Source organism: Aulonocara stuartgranti (genome assembly GCF_965226115.1).
Source record: "Aulonocara stuartgranti genome assembly, chromosome: 2".
Classification (NCBI taxonomy): domain Eukaryota; kingdom Metazoa; phylum Chordata; class Actinopteri; order Cichliformes; family Cichlidae; genus Aulonocara; species Aulonocara stuartgranti.
This window is the reverse complement of record NC_138940.1, coordinates 39,416,230-39,430,278: the sequence shown is the minus strand read 5'-3', so window position 1 is coordinate 39,430,278 and position 14,049 is coordinate 39,416,230. Positions and strand designations below refer to the sequence as shown.

Below are 14,049 nucleotides of genomic sequence, written 5' to 3'. Positions count from 1 at the left end.
AATGTTACTTTAAAGATGCTGAAAAGTAAAGTGTACAAATTGATACCGAGGTTATACACTCACTGGCCACTTCATAGGTTACAACTTCAGGGAACCTTGAGAACTACCTTAATTATTTGCAACATAGTTTAAGGAAGGTTTTGGATAAATTCTTAATACAGCATCACACCGTTGCTGCAGATTAGTCAGCTGCACACACATGATGCTAATCGCCTGTTCCACCACATCCCAAAGGTGCTCTATGTTCTTGTTTTCACCAAATTCTGACCAAACCATCTTCATCTGATCATCAAACCAGGCAATCTTTCTATTATCCAATTTTGGTCAGTCCACATGAATCATAGTTTCAGTTCCCCATTTTTAGCTGAGAGGAGTGGCACTCAGTGTGGTCTACTGCTACTATAGACCATCTGATTCAAGATTGAATGCATCTGGTCATTCTCCTCTGACCTCAGGCCATCAAAAACGTATTTTGTCCCAGGGAACTGCCACTCACTGCATATTTTCTCTTTGCCAAACCATTCTCTGTAAACCCTAGAGATGGTTGTGTGGGGAAAATCCCCAGTGAATCAGCAGTTTCTGAAATACTCAGACCAGCCCATCTAACATAAATAACCATGCCATGTTCAAAGTCACTTAAAACACTAATTCTTACCCAGTCTGCTGCAGGTGGAAATTAACCAGGTCATCTTTAACATGTCTACATGCCTGCCGTGACTAGCTAGGCAGATATTTCCATCAACAACTGAACTGATATACTTTATGAAGTGGCTGGTAAGTGTGTGTTGGTCTATTTCTTGGCAAAGATTGCATTTTTATTAGCAGATCTGTCAATTTCTTCATGCCAATAAACAATCAGTATGTAACCCGTGTAAAATGATCAATTATTTTTGCACAAGGGTGGCTGTAGCTCAGGTGGTAGAGCAGGTCATCTACTGATCGGAAGGTTGGTGGTTCGATTCCCGGCTTCCCCTAGTCTGCATGCCAAATATCCTTGGGCAAGATACTAACCTGAAATTGCTCTCCGATGCATTCATCGGAGTATGAATTTGTGTGAATGTCAGTTGTGCTTGTGCGAATGGGTGTGAATGGGTGAATGCACAAGTTGTGTAAAGCGCTTTGAGTGCTCAGAAGAGTGGAAAAGCGCTATATAAGAACCAGTCCATTTACCATTTACCACAAATTAAAAAAGTTAAAATATGTTAATTTGCAAATTCAACCATTCCTTGTATATAGATTTTCTCATCCAAGCTAGTTACTTTGTTTTAAACTAATCAGCTGCTGAATCCGTCTTTTTGTTGTTTTCTAAATCTTAAACTTATCATTTTACACTTTGCAAGCTAAGCACACTTCCCAGAATGTTAAACTAATCTTTTCTTCTCCTCTTTCCTGATGACAACTCCTCACAAGCTTTGTCTAGAAAACTCTTTGATTTTATCTTCATTAAAACAGCACATGAAAATTAAGAACCATCATCTAAGTTCTGACATCATTTTTCTCTCTGAAACCATTCAGTCCAACGTTACAATACGTAGCGTGCTCACCGACTGTTTTCAACAACTTTTGTTGCTTTTAGGAAAAATAAGTACAAAAGCATACTATTAAAAAAGGTCCCAGCATCCTCTCAACAAGACCGGCACATATAACAAACATTATAAAACGATCACGCAAACGCACACATACGCACACACTCACACATGATGCTCTTTACCCCTCTCTGTTTAGAAGTAAAGAAGCCAGAAAACTACAGCTGATAATAAGTGTTCTGATGTATAGGATAATATTTTAAAATGACTGGTTTACAAAAAAGTATTAATACAACTTGATTTTTCCCTTTTTTCACCACCAGAGAACTTGAAAGACAAACTTACATTAGAAGAAAACACACAGCCATTGTCTTGAAATAATAATAAAACAAAATATGATATTACAAATAAATTAAAAACAGCAATACATTACACTGATATAAGCAACCCAACTTGGTTTGAGCTTTTACATTCAAAATCAGCCCATTGTTTGGTTTCAAGAGTCACACTTTTGCCTTTTTCAAATGTTTCCAAGCCAAAGTATGGCGCTTTAATTTAAAAAACTTTATCTTACTGCTTTAAAAAGATGGAAAAATTAATTAAACGAACCACAGCTAAACTGAACTCCAATGTACTGAAACTTAATTTAAAGAGAGAAGCAGCAAACAAATGTACGTTAAATCAGCTGCTCACTGAAACTACATAGTAATTATGGGCACGGCTAATCTCTACCTCACAGACCACCAAGTGGTCACCGCCATCACCCACACATCCTGCCAATTCATTTGATGTTGAAAAGTTTATTCCTTTGTTCCCCTTAAGACTCCCAGCACTGCACACCGTTCAGCATCTAAAGCCAATCAGTCAAACATGACACTAAAAAAATAAAAGATGATATTTTTAAGTTGTGTTTTTAATTATCAGTGTGTTTTATTTCTCATTAGTTGCTTGGGGAGTAGGAAAAATATTCAGTGCTGTAAACAGGTTTTTGATTATTGCTGAATTAGTCTGTTTTTACTGTTGTTTAATGCTGGTGTAACCGAATGGAATGGCAATTATTTTCTTAATAATGTGCTTTAGACTCCAGCATGACAGAAATTTTCCCCTCACTTCCACACTTTAATAACCAGCTATCTCCACATGGTGGCAGCAGTGACCACAAAAGGCAGAGGCAACAAAGAAAACGGGGAGAAAGAGAGCAGACCAGCTGCAGATCGAACCCGTCCCTGCCCGTTGTTTCTGTTCCACTTGGACCCGTTTCTGTCTCGGCCTCGAGGCGGCTTTGCAGGGTTGGAGGCGGGGTTATTTGAGGGTTTGGTGTAGGGTGGAGAGTAAGGCCCATAACCTGGCCAGTCATGATTGTACCTTTCGCCATGATCTCCACCTCCTGAGCCACTGCCTTCCTCACCTGAAACAGGAAAAGCACATTTTCATCTGAAATATGGAGCAGATATAAGAATATCAAGTCAAAATTTTAGGAACACTCACTGTCCATGAAGTCCATGTCCTGTCCACTCATAGCATGCCTCAGTTTATTGGTCACCACCCTCAGCTCCATGATCAGCTGCCTGGTCCTCACATCTGGACGTGCAATATCCACTTCCACCTCAGGGTTATTGATCTGGCTCACCAAACCGTCACCTGTCACATCTGGCAGGTACCTGAGCATACGCACAAAGAGGCATTCACATACATAGTAGCTTATTCTCTGCTATTTAATTTCCTTAAGAACACTAAAGGTTTATGTGCAGTGATACCCGTTGTAATCAAATCTTTAATGGCTAAGCTCTAGAGATGGTTATGGCCAATCAGTCCCTTTGCTTTAGTCCAGACAGAAACATCTCAGCAGTCATCATCTGATGGATTGCTGTGACATTTTGTACAGACACTAACAGTCCCCAGAGGATTAATCCCACTGACTCTGGTTTCATGTGGCTGCCTGGACCACTGGGCTGACATTTTCGGTACAGAGCACAATGTTTCAGCAGCTATTGGTTTGTTTTATGTCAAGCTTTATTGAATTTTTAATAATGCATGTATCACTTTTTGCTTATAAGACAGTTAGCTGCACCATATATATTTTTAAAGTTACAATCTGGAATGCCCAAAGGACATTTCACAGTTATTATCACTTATTGTATATGTGATAATACAAGATAATTATAGCACAGCCAGCACATCTGGTTTGTGACTGAAGATGGATGTGCTTTTATATAAAATGCTGACTGATGACGGTGGACAATCAGTTCCCCTCTTTCTGTGTAACACACTCACTAGTGTTTCTTCTCAAATGAGCTTGATTCATTGGTATGTACACAGAACAAGCAGACCCAGGTAGAGAACATGTGGGTGAGTGGCGGTGGCATAATTAAATAAACTCAGTTCCATCTGTTGCATCCTTCCACCTCTGCACCATCACTCACTCACTCCTCCTCCTCCGCCTGTACAGACCCTCCCCTCAGCAGCCTTTTGCTCTGATCTCGCTCACCTCCCCCGGGTCTGCCCGTTCCAGCAGCGGTCCTCATTAGTGACGTCGGCAGCCATCTTCTCATCGTTGCAGATGGTGTGTGGGAGGGACACCCAGAAGCCCCGCATGGGCCGCAGTCGCTCTTTCAGCTCGGTAACCTGTGTGGAGGTGGAAGGAAACTGGCTATGACTCAGACATGGTTTTAAAGTATCTTTGTATGAAAGCTGCAGGGCTGATGCTGGGTAAAGGTAAAAACCTAATACAGCTTTGCTTCTGGGTCAGCTCTTAAACGACATTTCTTTTCAGTCTTATAAACAGATATAAATATCTAATACCCCCTTCGTCTGTGCTCTGATCTGAAGCTCTTTTTATTTAGGCATTTCTATCTTGCAAGACCACACTATTCACAGAAATTCTGTCTGGGTTCTAACCACAGGACTCTCTGTTATTAGTCGCTCTGACTTATTTTAGTGTTTTGGGGGTTTTTTTTCCCTTTTTTTCCCCCTCTTGATCTGAATCAGATTCATGTGCAGAGCAAACATGTGCGACATTCTTACAGTTTTTTCCTGATATATTTAAAGAATGCTCAACACAAAAGGGTAAATTGTGCACCATTAAAACAAGTAGTATCTATTTCTGTATCAACAATGTTCCAAATTGCTCACTGTAACATGTGAAAAGTGGCACTTATCATGAACCCACCAAAAACAGTCATTCATCAGCATCTCGAACCACTTCAAAGGGTTTTATCTGGTTTCAATGTAAGCACTTTGTCTCTCTTAGTGAAAAAGCACTAAATGGCCAATGGATGGTACTTAGCAAGCACCAAATGGCAAATACAGCAGAAATACAATAATTTTAGGCCTTAGCTGATTTCTTTTCTTTTTTTTTACCTTTATTGACAGGTAAGTGCAACCCAAGATTAAGAATTCCTACTGGTACCACGTCACCGTGCTGTTTGCTCCTTACCAATCGATCCAGGTTGGTGCCTGCAGCAGTGGTGGGTTTCTCTTCAGGAGTGTAGGTGCGGAAAGGCCTCCTGTTGCCCCCGGACTCTTTGGGCGAGCGTTTGGACCTTGCTGGAGCTGGCCTGGGGTTTCCACAGCCTTGGAACACCTGAGGTACACAGCAAGAGCAGTTTTAAGATTAAGATGATTCTTCTATGTTGTGTCAAGAAAACTGTATATTCTCGAACTAATATGTGATTTCGTAGAATTTCTTCTAACAACACCTAAAGAATAAGTGCAAAAGGCTCAGTGCTTTCTTCTAAGAGAAAAAAGGTAGCTTTGATGTAAGTTTTGAATTAAAGCTTAAAAAAACACCAGGGACCTTTGATTTCTGGGGAAAAGAGTCAATGACGTCTACAGACAAAAATGTTGTAACTGAACAATGTTGAAAAAGCTCCCCCTAACCTCAACAGTCACGCTCTATTAGAGTGCAGTCGCACAAAGCTGGATTGTAAAGCAGAGAGCTGTCTGTTCCTTAAAGCACTACCAACACAAACCAGGAGCTTCTCTGTTTCTAACAAGACGTGGGTGTCTCTCTGGAGGATTCACTCCTGGGATGTCTGCCATGTTTTAATCATACTCCGAGGCTATCATGTTCTCATCTTTACTGCATGCTGTCTCATTAGAAAGATTAAAAATGAAATTAAACAATAATTAAGATTACAGCTTTTGCTTGAATATCGAAGAAGATCATTTGCATGTCCTCTCAAAGGTTCAGTTAACATTTCACTCGATTGATTCACAATTGCCAAACTCTCGGAAAGCAATAAAAAAATATAACAATGCTCATTTGGTTTTCATTTTTATGTACTGATCGTCTGCTGTGCTTTCTTACTTTGCTGGAGATGCTGACACTGTTTTCCTGCATGTGCATAATGGCCTCTGACACTTTTACAGAGATAGAATCGGCTGCAAGCTCCATGTTGAAAGGCCCCTCCAGCTTCTCTGAAACCTGGTACAGAGCATCTGAAAAACATAGAGATGGTAGGGTGATAAAGTTTGCTTTGACTTTAGTTCTCACTTTCAGGTAATATACAGAAGAAGAAAAAAACTGTGTGTAGGTGGGCTTCTGTAGAGCCTGATGAATGTCAAGACAGTGGTGTGTCTGGAATCTCCCCCCTGGCCAACCAGCTAAAAGAGTGTGATTTACATCTCTTTAAGGGGTGTTCAGTAAAATAAAGAAGCAAGCTGTCACAATATAAAGCGTGAAAAAGAGAGGAGAATGGTGGTCAGACAAAAGGCTGCATGAGGGTAAAATGGTTTTGAGTTCAGCAGGCATGGATGGAGCGATGAAAGGTAAGAGGAAGCACTCCAGATGAAAAGAAAAAATAGAGGGAATGTATGGGTTTGATGAAAGGAGAAAGGAAACACAGGAAGACAGATCAATTGTGAAGGAGCAGAGAGGCATGAATGATTAATGGAGGAGGAACTCATTAGGGAAAAGGACGTGAAAGTAAATGAGTGACAGGGGCACAAGAAAGGATGCTACTTTTTGGGATGTCTGGTTTAATTATGATGAGAATAATTCAAAGTGCTTAGACGCTGACTCTCCTATGCTTAAAGATCTAAAAATGATGCTGAAAATCAGGTTCTTCAAAAGCTTTAGCTTTTTAAAATGTGCCATCCACTACCTATGAAATCACATATAAAGATACTCCATCACCCACCAATGAAATTGTTCCATTCGGTGTCCAAGTCAGCCTGATTGGCTAAGCAGCCCTTCATCACGTTAAGGCACAATGAGCGGCAGGGGCGCACGGAGGGCATACCTCGACACAGTGGGCAGTACCACTGACGCATCAGGCCACGCACACACTCTGAATCTGCAGTTAACTGAAAGCAAAGGACAGAATAAAATGGATTAAATACATAAACACACAATGACCATTACTTAACAAAGCGGTTTTACATATTTGCAGCTCCAAAAGTCAACCACAGCTGAAGAACTTCAAAGTTATGTTTAGAAAAACTAATTTACTCAGTTACCAGTTCACACTACAGGGCCAGCAGTTTAGTGTGGACTTGTCTGGATAATGATTCACTTCCTGCTGGTAACAAGATGATTTTGTTTTTGCTTCAAAGTTTAGATTAAATGTCTGATAATCTAATAAACAGGATTACTCTATAAAGTCTAGACTAACTATTGTGTTTTTGAGTGACTAGCCGTTTAAACAAGAACATAATGAAAGGATCGCAGGGGCGATCGTGGCTCAAGAGTTGGGAGTTCGCCTTGTAATCGGAAGGTTGCTGGTTTGAGCCCCGGCTTGGACGGTCTCAGTCGTTGTGTCCTTGGGCAAGACACTTCACCCGTTGCCTACTGGTGGTGGTCAGAGGGCCCGGTGGCGCCAGTGTCCGGCAGCCTCGCCTCTGTCGGTGCGCCCCAGGGTGGCTGTGGCTACAATGTAGCTGTCATCACCAGTGTGTGAATGTATGGGTGGATGACTGGATATGTAAAGGGCCTTGGGGTCCTTAGGGACTAGTAAAAGCGCTATATAAATACATCCATTTACCATATAATTGCTTGCCAGTATGCTTTAGACAGCAGAATATCATCAATGCCATCTTGGTATTAAATATTCCACTCAAGATAAGCATGAAGAGATGCTGAATAAGAGCCACTCACCTTTGTTGCTTTGTTGACAATGTCCCGACCAGTGGCAAGCCCTTGAGATAACGCTCTGGCTGCTATGAAAGCCCTCGACACCTGAATGTCAAACCAAAGATAACAGATTAGGGTCCCCCTTTGCCATCCTGCTATATAAGTACAGTATATATGAGCTCTGTAGATTTTACTATATACACACTTGTACACGAAGTTTGCGAGGGACATCCCCAAATGGTTGCAGCTGTTCGGCGTGCTTGCTGACACACTCTAGGTAGTCCTCACTGAACTGATACTGGGGGTTTACCAGAGAGAAGACCCGCTCCACAAGTCTGGACCAGAAATCTGACAGAACTTCTGCCAGACTCACACTTCCCCCTGTGAACAATAGAGTAACAGTTATACTATATAAGAATATGTTTTTTTTCTTATCTGATAAATGCTTCGAAAAAGAGTCACTGCAGTTAGAATGGATCTCACCACGACAATGCTGTTGGAGAGTATTTAAAGACAGATTTCTCTCATCTTCTTCCAATAAAAGCTATGTTAAGCTATAAAAACCATCAGATAAATTAGTTTGGTAAGTGCGGCCATATTTGAACAGCTAGAAGGACAAAAAAACATTCTCAATATTTATATGCGCTGTTTATTTTGCATTCAGCATACAAATGACTAACTGCTGAAGTGTGTGCATTAAAATTCCAAGGTTTTTGAAGGAAAGTACAGAAAAATACTTTTATAAATACCTGATTGTTTTACTAAAGTGTTTTTCTCCTTGGCTAAACACACAGTACAAGCTATGGAGAAGTCTGATTGACATTGCTTTAAATATCTCACTTAATAATTTTTGATGCATTTGAGAAACAACAGTTTTGGGGGAAAGATGGAGATTTTAGAGCAAACTCTGTCCTTGCTTCTTTAAATAACACTCTAGCGAAGTCGCATGTCTCACTTTGGTTAAAAATATTGTAATCAAAAAAATTTATAAAACTACATAAAATTTATAAAATTTAATAAAACTTAATCTAGTTGATAAATGAACACTTTTTTTTTAATGATAACATAAATCTGAACACTAAATGTTTTCTGCTTTAGAACATGATAGTATCCATAATGTTTTGTCTGCTTGAGTGTTTCTACAGAATGAGCATGTGAATCTCCAATCTGTAGTCTACTATACTGCCTTAAATTAGCCATACATGCTGTTTGGCAGAGAAGGACAGGCTGACTTAGCAGCCTGCAGATGGAGGAGTCAGTGAGCGGCTGTGAAGCCAAAAACAGAACGATCCGGAACAAAAATAGAAATGGTCTGGCATCTGTGGGAATCCAATTCTCGCTCTCCTTTTTTCCTCCAGTTTTTCCTGGCATGTCGGTTCCCCTCAAAAGACAATGATGCTTTTTTTATTGCTGTCTATAACTGCTGATTTACCACAACATGGACGTGGACTGTCTGAACTATACATAAATGTCAGTGTCGGAAGGAATTATTGTACCTCTTTAAACAGAGATCAGTCTTTTTAAACATTTCCCTGCAGTCATTCTTTCCTCGTGGTGGTACTGGAGCCCACTGTAGACTACATATACCAGGCAGGTTACTTAAATTACTGTTTTAACACTGTGGAATAGAACGTGGATTTTTCCCTCTATGTTGTTTGGATTGGAAGCTAGTGATTGCCATTTGTGTTTTGGATCAGTAAACCATCATTATATCCCTAATCTCCTTCTTTTATATGGCAGAGCCAACCAAAGTCCACTCAGCAGCAAGCCTGACAACCCTGTGCACTTGGTCACTTACTGTGCACTTATTAGGGAAGTTATTTTCAAGGATTATCTGAATTTAATTTAAAACTGCATGTGTAGAACTTGCTAAAAACCATGTACAAAGTTGATTTGTGATATTCTCCTTCTCTCAGTTTGTTCTCTCTTTGATTATGTATCACTTCCTGTTCCTGTTGTTTTTCTGTCAATTTAATTAAAAACGTATACGTAACAACTTTTTTCATAGAGTAATCTTCACATGCTTTATCCAAAGCATACTCTCTGTTGATTCACTCACTAATTACATTCACAGTATTCACTGTCTCTTTAGGGATTTGCTAGCTCAACTTGTAGCCAGCTAGCTAGTAGCATGGCATTTTCACCTGTCCCTCCTGCACTTTCCTGCTCCCAGGGAAAGTGTTACTCCACAGACTCCTTTAGTAATAACGATACTTGTAATGAATGGCAGCAATCTTCCACTCCAGCTTGTTAATCAACCAAAGACTCAGACAGAGTTTTAATTCATTTCAAAGCCTGATGCTTCACCTTGCCCACCCGTGCTGGAAAACTCATAAACCAGTCATATTTGTTATCATTTATAATTTCTGTCTGAATTCTCAGACTTTTTATCTGATTTAGTGCTCAGCTCAGATAAAATAAATATTGTGGGTGATTTTAACATCCATATTAAATGTATTATTAGACTCAGTTGGCTTCTTTCACAATGTAAAAGATCCCACCCACCACCTTAATCCCACTCTAGAGCTTTTTCTGATATATAGCGTTATACTGAACATTTATCAGCATTTCCTTCAAACCCTCTTTTGTCTGATTATTTCCTAATAGCATTTAAATTTACAATGGATTACACAGCAGTAGTATATAGATTTTATCACAATAAATGTATTTATGAAAGTACTGTAACTAGGTTAAAGGATATAATTCATCCACTGTCATCTTCTCCTATGCCTTGTGCCAACACAGAGCAGAGCAGCTACCAGAACACTACTCCCACAGAGGTCGATTATCTTGTTAATTATTTTACTTCTTCACTGCATACGACTCTGGATAATGTAGCTCCTGTGAAAAAGACAGACACCTGCTATAACTCTCAAATGTGCACCTTAAAGCAGACAACTCATAAGCTGAAGAGGAAATGATGTCTCACTAATTTAGATAATCATTTATCCTGGAAACTTAGTTTGCTGCTTTATGAAAAACCCTCTTTCAAGCTAGAACATTTTATCACTGATTTATTAGGGATTAATTAGTGATTAGAGAAAATAAGAACAACAAGGTTTCTCTTTCAGCACTGAAAGAGTACTACAGAGCTCTGTTGTTGCAAGCATCACAAATAAAATTTTAACCATTAAAGAAAAAATTTGTCATAACCATCACACAGAAGTAGCATTATGTGCAGCTACTTTCAGTACCATTGATATTTATTTAGACTCTTTTTCTTTCTTTCCTACCATTAATCTTAAATGTGATCAACCTATTTCTATTAATCAGGTATTTACCACAGGCCTTTAATCTGGCAGTTCTTACACTGTTACTTAAAAAGCCACGATTTGACCATTTAAATTTATTCATGTAAATGGAGAGTCCTCTTCATTCACTGAGGTTAATTATGAAGTTCCACAGAGTTCTATGCCAGGACTAATTCTGTTTGCATTATACATGCTTCCCTTAGGAAGTATCATCAGAAGGCATAGCATACATTTACACTGCTATGCAGATGACACCCAACTTTATCTATTCATGAAACCAGATAATACACACTGATTAGTTAAACTGTAGGAATGTCTTAAAGAAATAAAGACCTGGATTACCTCTAATTTTCTACTTTTAAATTCAATAAAAACTGAGGCCATTGTACTCGGCCCTAAAAGCATTACAAATACAGTATCTAACCAGATAATCTGGATGGCATTAACTTGACCTCTAGTAAGACTGTGAGGGATCTTTGAGTAGTTCTTGACCAGGATATGCCCTTCAATGGGCATATTCATGCCTCTCTTCCTTGGAACCAGCTTTCAGTTTGGAGTCATGAGAGTAAACTTTTAAGATTAGGCTTAAAATTTTCATTTTTGATAGAGCATATAGTTAGGGTTGGATAAGGTGACCCTAAATTCTCCTTTAGTTATGTTCCAATAAGTATATGCTCCTGGGGGATTTACACGATGCATTAAGTGTTTCTTCTTCAGTTGCCTTTTTCACTCGCTTTTTTTTTGTTAGCATGTGTTTATACACCTCTCTGCGTTAAATTTTTAGTGATTCATAATGTTTCGGTCTCTTCCACAGCATGTCTCTGTCCTGTCTTCCTCCCCTTACCCCAACCGGTCGCAGCAGATGGCCCCGCCCCTCCCTGAGCCTGGTTCTGCTGAAGGTATCTTCCTGTTAAAAGGGAGTTTTTCCTTCCCACTGTCACCAAAGCATTTTCTCATAGGGGGTCATATGACTGCTGGGGCTTTCTCTTTTTTCTTTATTGTAGGATCTTTGCCTTACAGTATAAAGTAATTTAAAGCTACTGTTGTTGTGATTTAATGCTATATAAATAAAACTGAATTGAACTGAACTGAATTGAATTATTTTACAATGTCTCTGATCCAACCTAGCTGACATATCTTTGCCAAAATCATTAATTATCTCTATGACTGTCAAGGTGGACAAAGGAGTGTTAAAACCAACCAGAATAATATCTGCGAAGCTCCAGGAAAAGCTCTTGGAAGACGTGTGCGTTCTGGGTGAAGAGCAGGCCATAGGTCTTGGTAAACATCTGGTTCATAGACTTCTCTGAAAGGTCTATAAGTTCTTTGAAGAACTCTGTGCAGAGACAGAAAAAGCAGCGATTAGCTACAAACTGGTCACCCACCCTCTTTTTCTCTAATATCTCGGCCAGGTTTCTATGTAGGCGCTCCCTCACCCTCCTCCCTTCCCTGAAAGATTAACAGCTCAGATCCTGCACACTGGTAAATGGGTTTAACAAAATGTACTCTATTTAAAATCCATCTTTAAGACTCATATGCAGTCTCCCACTCCTTAAGCGTCTTTACATGACTCATCATTATATATTATATAAAAGTGTGAGGAAGGGTGATAGCAGTCTACTGCAGGTAGGAGGAGAAAGTGTAAATTCAGCTCTGTACTGTGGCTGCTACAAACCTGCAGCTGTAGACGCATTATTTGAAACAATGACTGATAAAATCTCCCAGATACAGAGCACTATAAAAATATTTGGGTTTTCCAAAAACTTTATACAAGTTTATAGATTATAAGTCATTATAAACTAGTCTTACAATTCCAGTGAAACCTTTTTTCATAAAGACTTCTATGTCTGTATAACCCTGGCAAAATCATAGCAGCATAATCATAGTTAATTCAGCTTAGACAAGCAGGTTATATATTTTTAATGGGAGGCCTCAACTGGGATTTTCTCCAGTTAAATATGGTGTTTAGCTGCATTATGGAAAATGTTATTTAGAGCAAAAAAAAAAAAAGTTACAGACTAAAATGCAGGATAGCTTGGCCCTGGTTGCTTGATTTGTATCTAGTTTTATAATCAGTCTCTTGTGAGTCGCCACTTGTATGAAAATGCCTCACAGTTGCTGAAATTACATAAGTAACAAGCATTTTAATATATTTGCTTTGCTGTGCTTCAAGCATTTAGCTGTAATTTTAATAGCGCAGAAGTATCATCTGAATTAAATTAGGAAGGTCATTTTATAATTAAAACTCACTGGTTTAATTTTGGGGAGGGTCATTTTTTCACAAACTATGGTATCAAAAGTAATAACTAGCTTTTAATCAGCTTCAAATCAAATAATGTTCCCATTACAAACACAAGAACTACTAAGGTGTCAGCCTCTCACCGTCAAACCTGCGGTGTCTCTGGGTAAAGGTGGTCAAGAGAAACTGGCTGTTGTCTGAAACTGCTTTGAGGAAGTCCCTTTCACTCTGCTGGGCCAGAGTCTCCTCCATCTGACTGGAGCAGCAAGTGTAGTCCTGAGGACAGAGCCGCAGGTGCTCACCTGGAACAAACATAAAAGAAAGGCCATAAGAGAAAGCAAGGATTGATCCCACAGTTAAACCTATGGTGAGAAATCTGATTCCCTTGGGGTTTTTTTAACTATATGTAATTATATGCTTCTACTTTATATATGCACTTGGTTTTGTGAAGCACTTTGTGCTGTTTTTATGACTAAAATGTATTATTAAGTGCAAGGCCAATTTCCATTATGGAGGTCAAAGCTGATTTTTTTTTAGTTTGAAAGTCAATTCCTCTACTTGTCAGTCCATTCAGTGGGGAAATCTTATTAAAGATAACGCTGTGGTAGAAAAAATTTAATTACCATGCATGAATTATTCAACTTCAATCTGTCTTTCTTTGTCAGCCCAGGTTGGGTCTTTGATATGTCTGAGGTAATGATATATGCAAACCACACACAGGAGGGGGGGGGGGGGGGGGGGGATAACACAGGAGTACTCAAAATATGCAAAAGCCTTGAATTCTTTGTTTCTATCATATTGCATCCGACATGAATATTGCGCCTGTTAATAGAGCCGAAAGTCTGATTCCTAACTCCACCCTGGCCGATGTTCCTCTCTGCCTCTTTTGTTCTCCCTGTGTCTCTCACTATTAGCCCTCTCTCATCCCTCTATTTCCATTGCTAAACTGCCTCCCTTCAT

General features: G+C 39.4%; 1 protein-coding gene across 1 annotated transcript in view; it reads right to left on the bottom strand.

Moving 5' to 3' along the window:
* Nucleotides 1-1,193: 1,193 nt before the first annotated feature.
* The window catches only part of gpc2 (glypican 2), a gene marked incomplete at its 5' end in the record, with an annotated part of 14,157 nt that continues 1,301 nt past the window's right edge, over nt 1,194-14,049 (bottom strand). The window contains 10 exons of the mRNA XM_082554217.1: nt 1,194-2,934; nt 3,015-3,187; nt 4,015-4,151; nt 4,963-5,109; nt 5,836-5,966; nt 6,668-6,833; nt 7,624-7,704; nt 7,805-7,980; nt 12,052-12,186; nt 13,233-13,391. Of these exons, the coding sequence (XP_082410343.1) occupies nt 2,657-2,934; nt 3,015-3,187; nt 4,015-4,151; nt 4,963-5,109; nt 5,836-5,966; nt 6,668-6,833; nt 7,624-7,704; nt 7,805-7,980; nt 12,052-12,186; nt 13,233-13,391 (1,583 nt within the window). The 3' untranslated portion in view covers nt 1,194-2,656. The remainder of the gene's footprint in view (nt 2,935-3,014; nt 3,188-4,014; nt 4,152-4,962; nt 5,110-5,835; nt 5,967-6,667; nt 6,834-7,623; nt 7,705-7,804; nt 7,981-12,051; nt 12,187-13,232; nt 13,392-14,049) is intronic.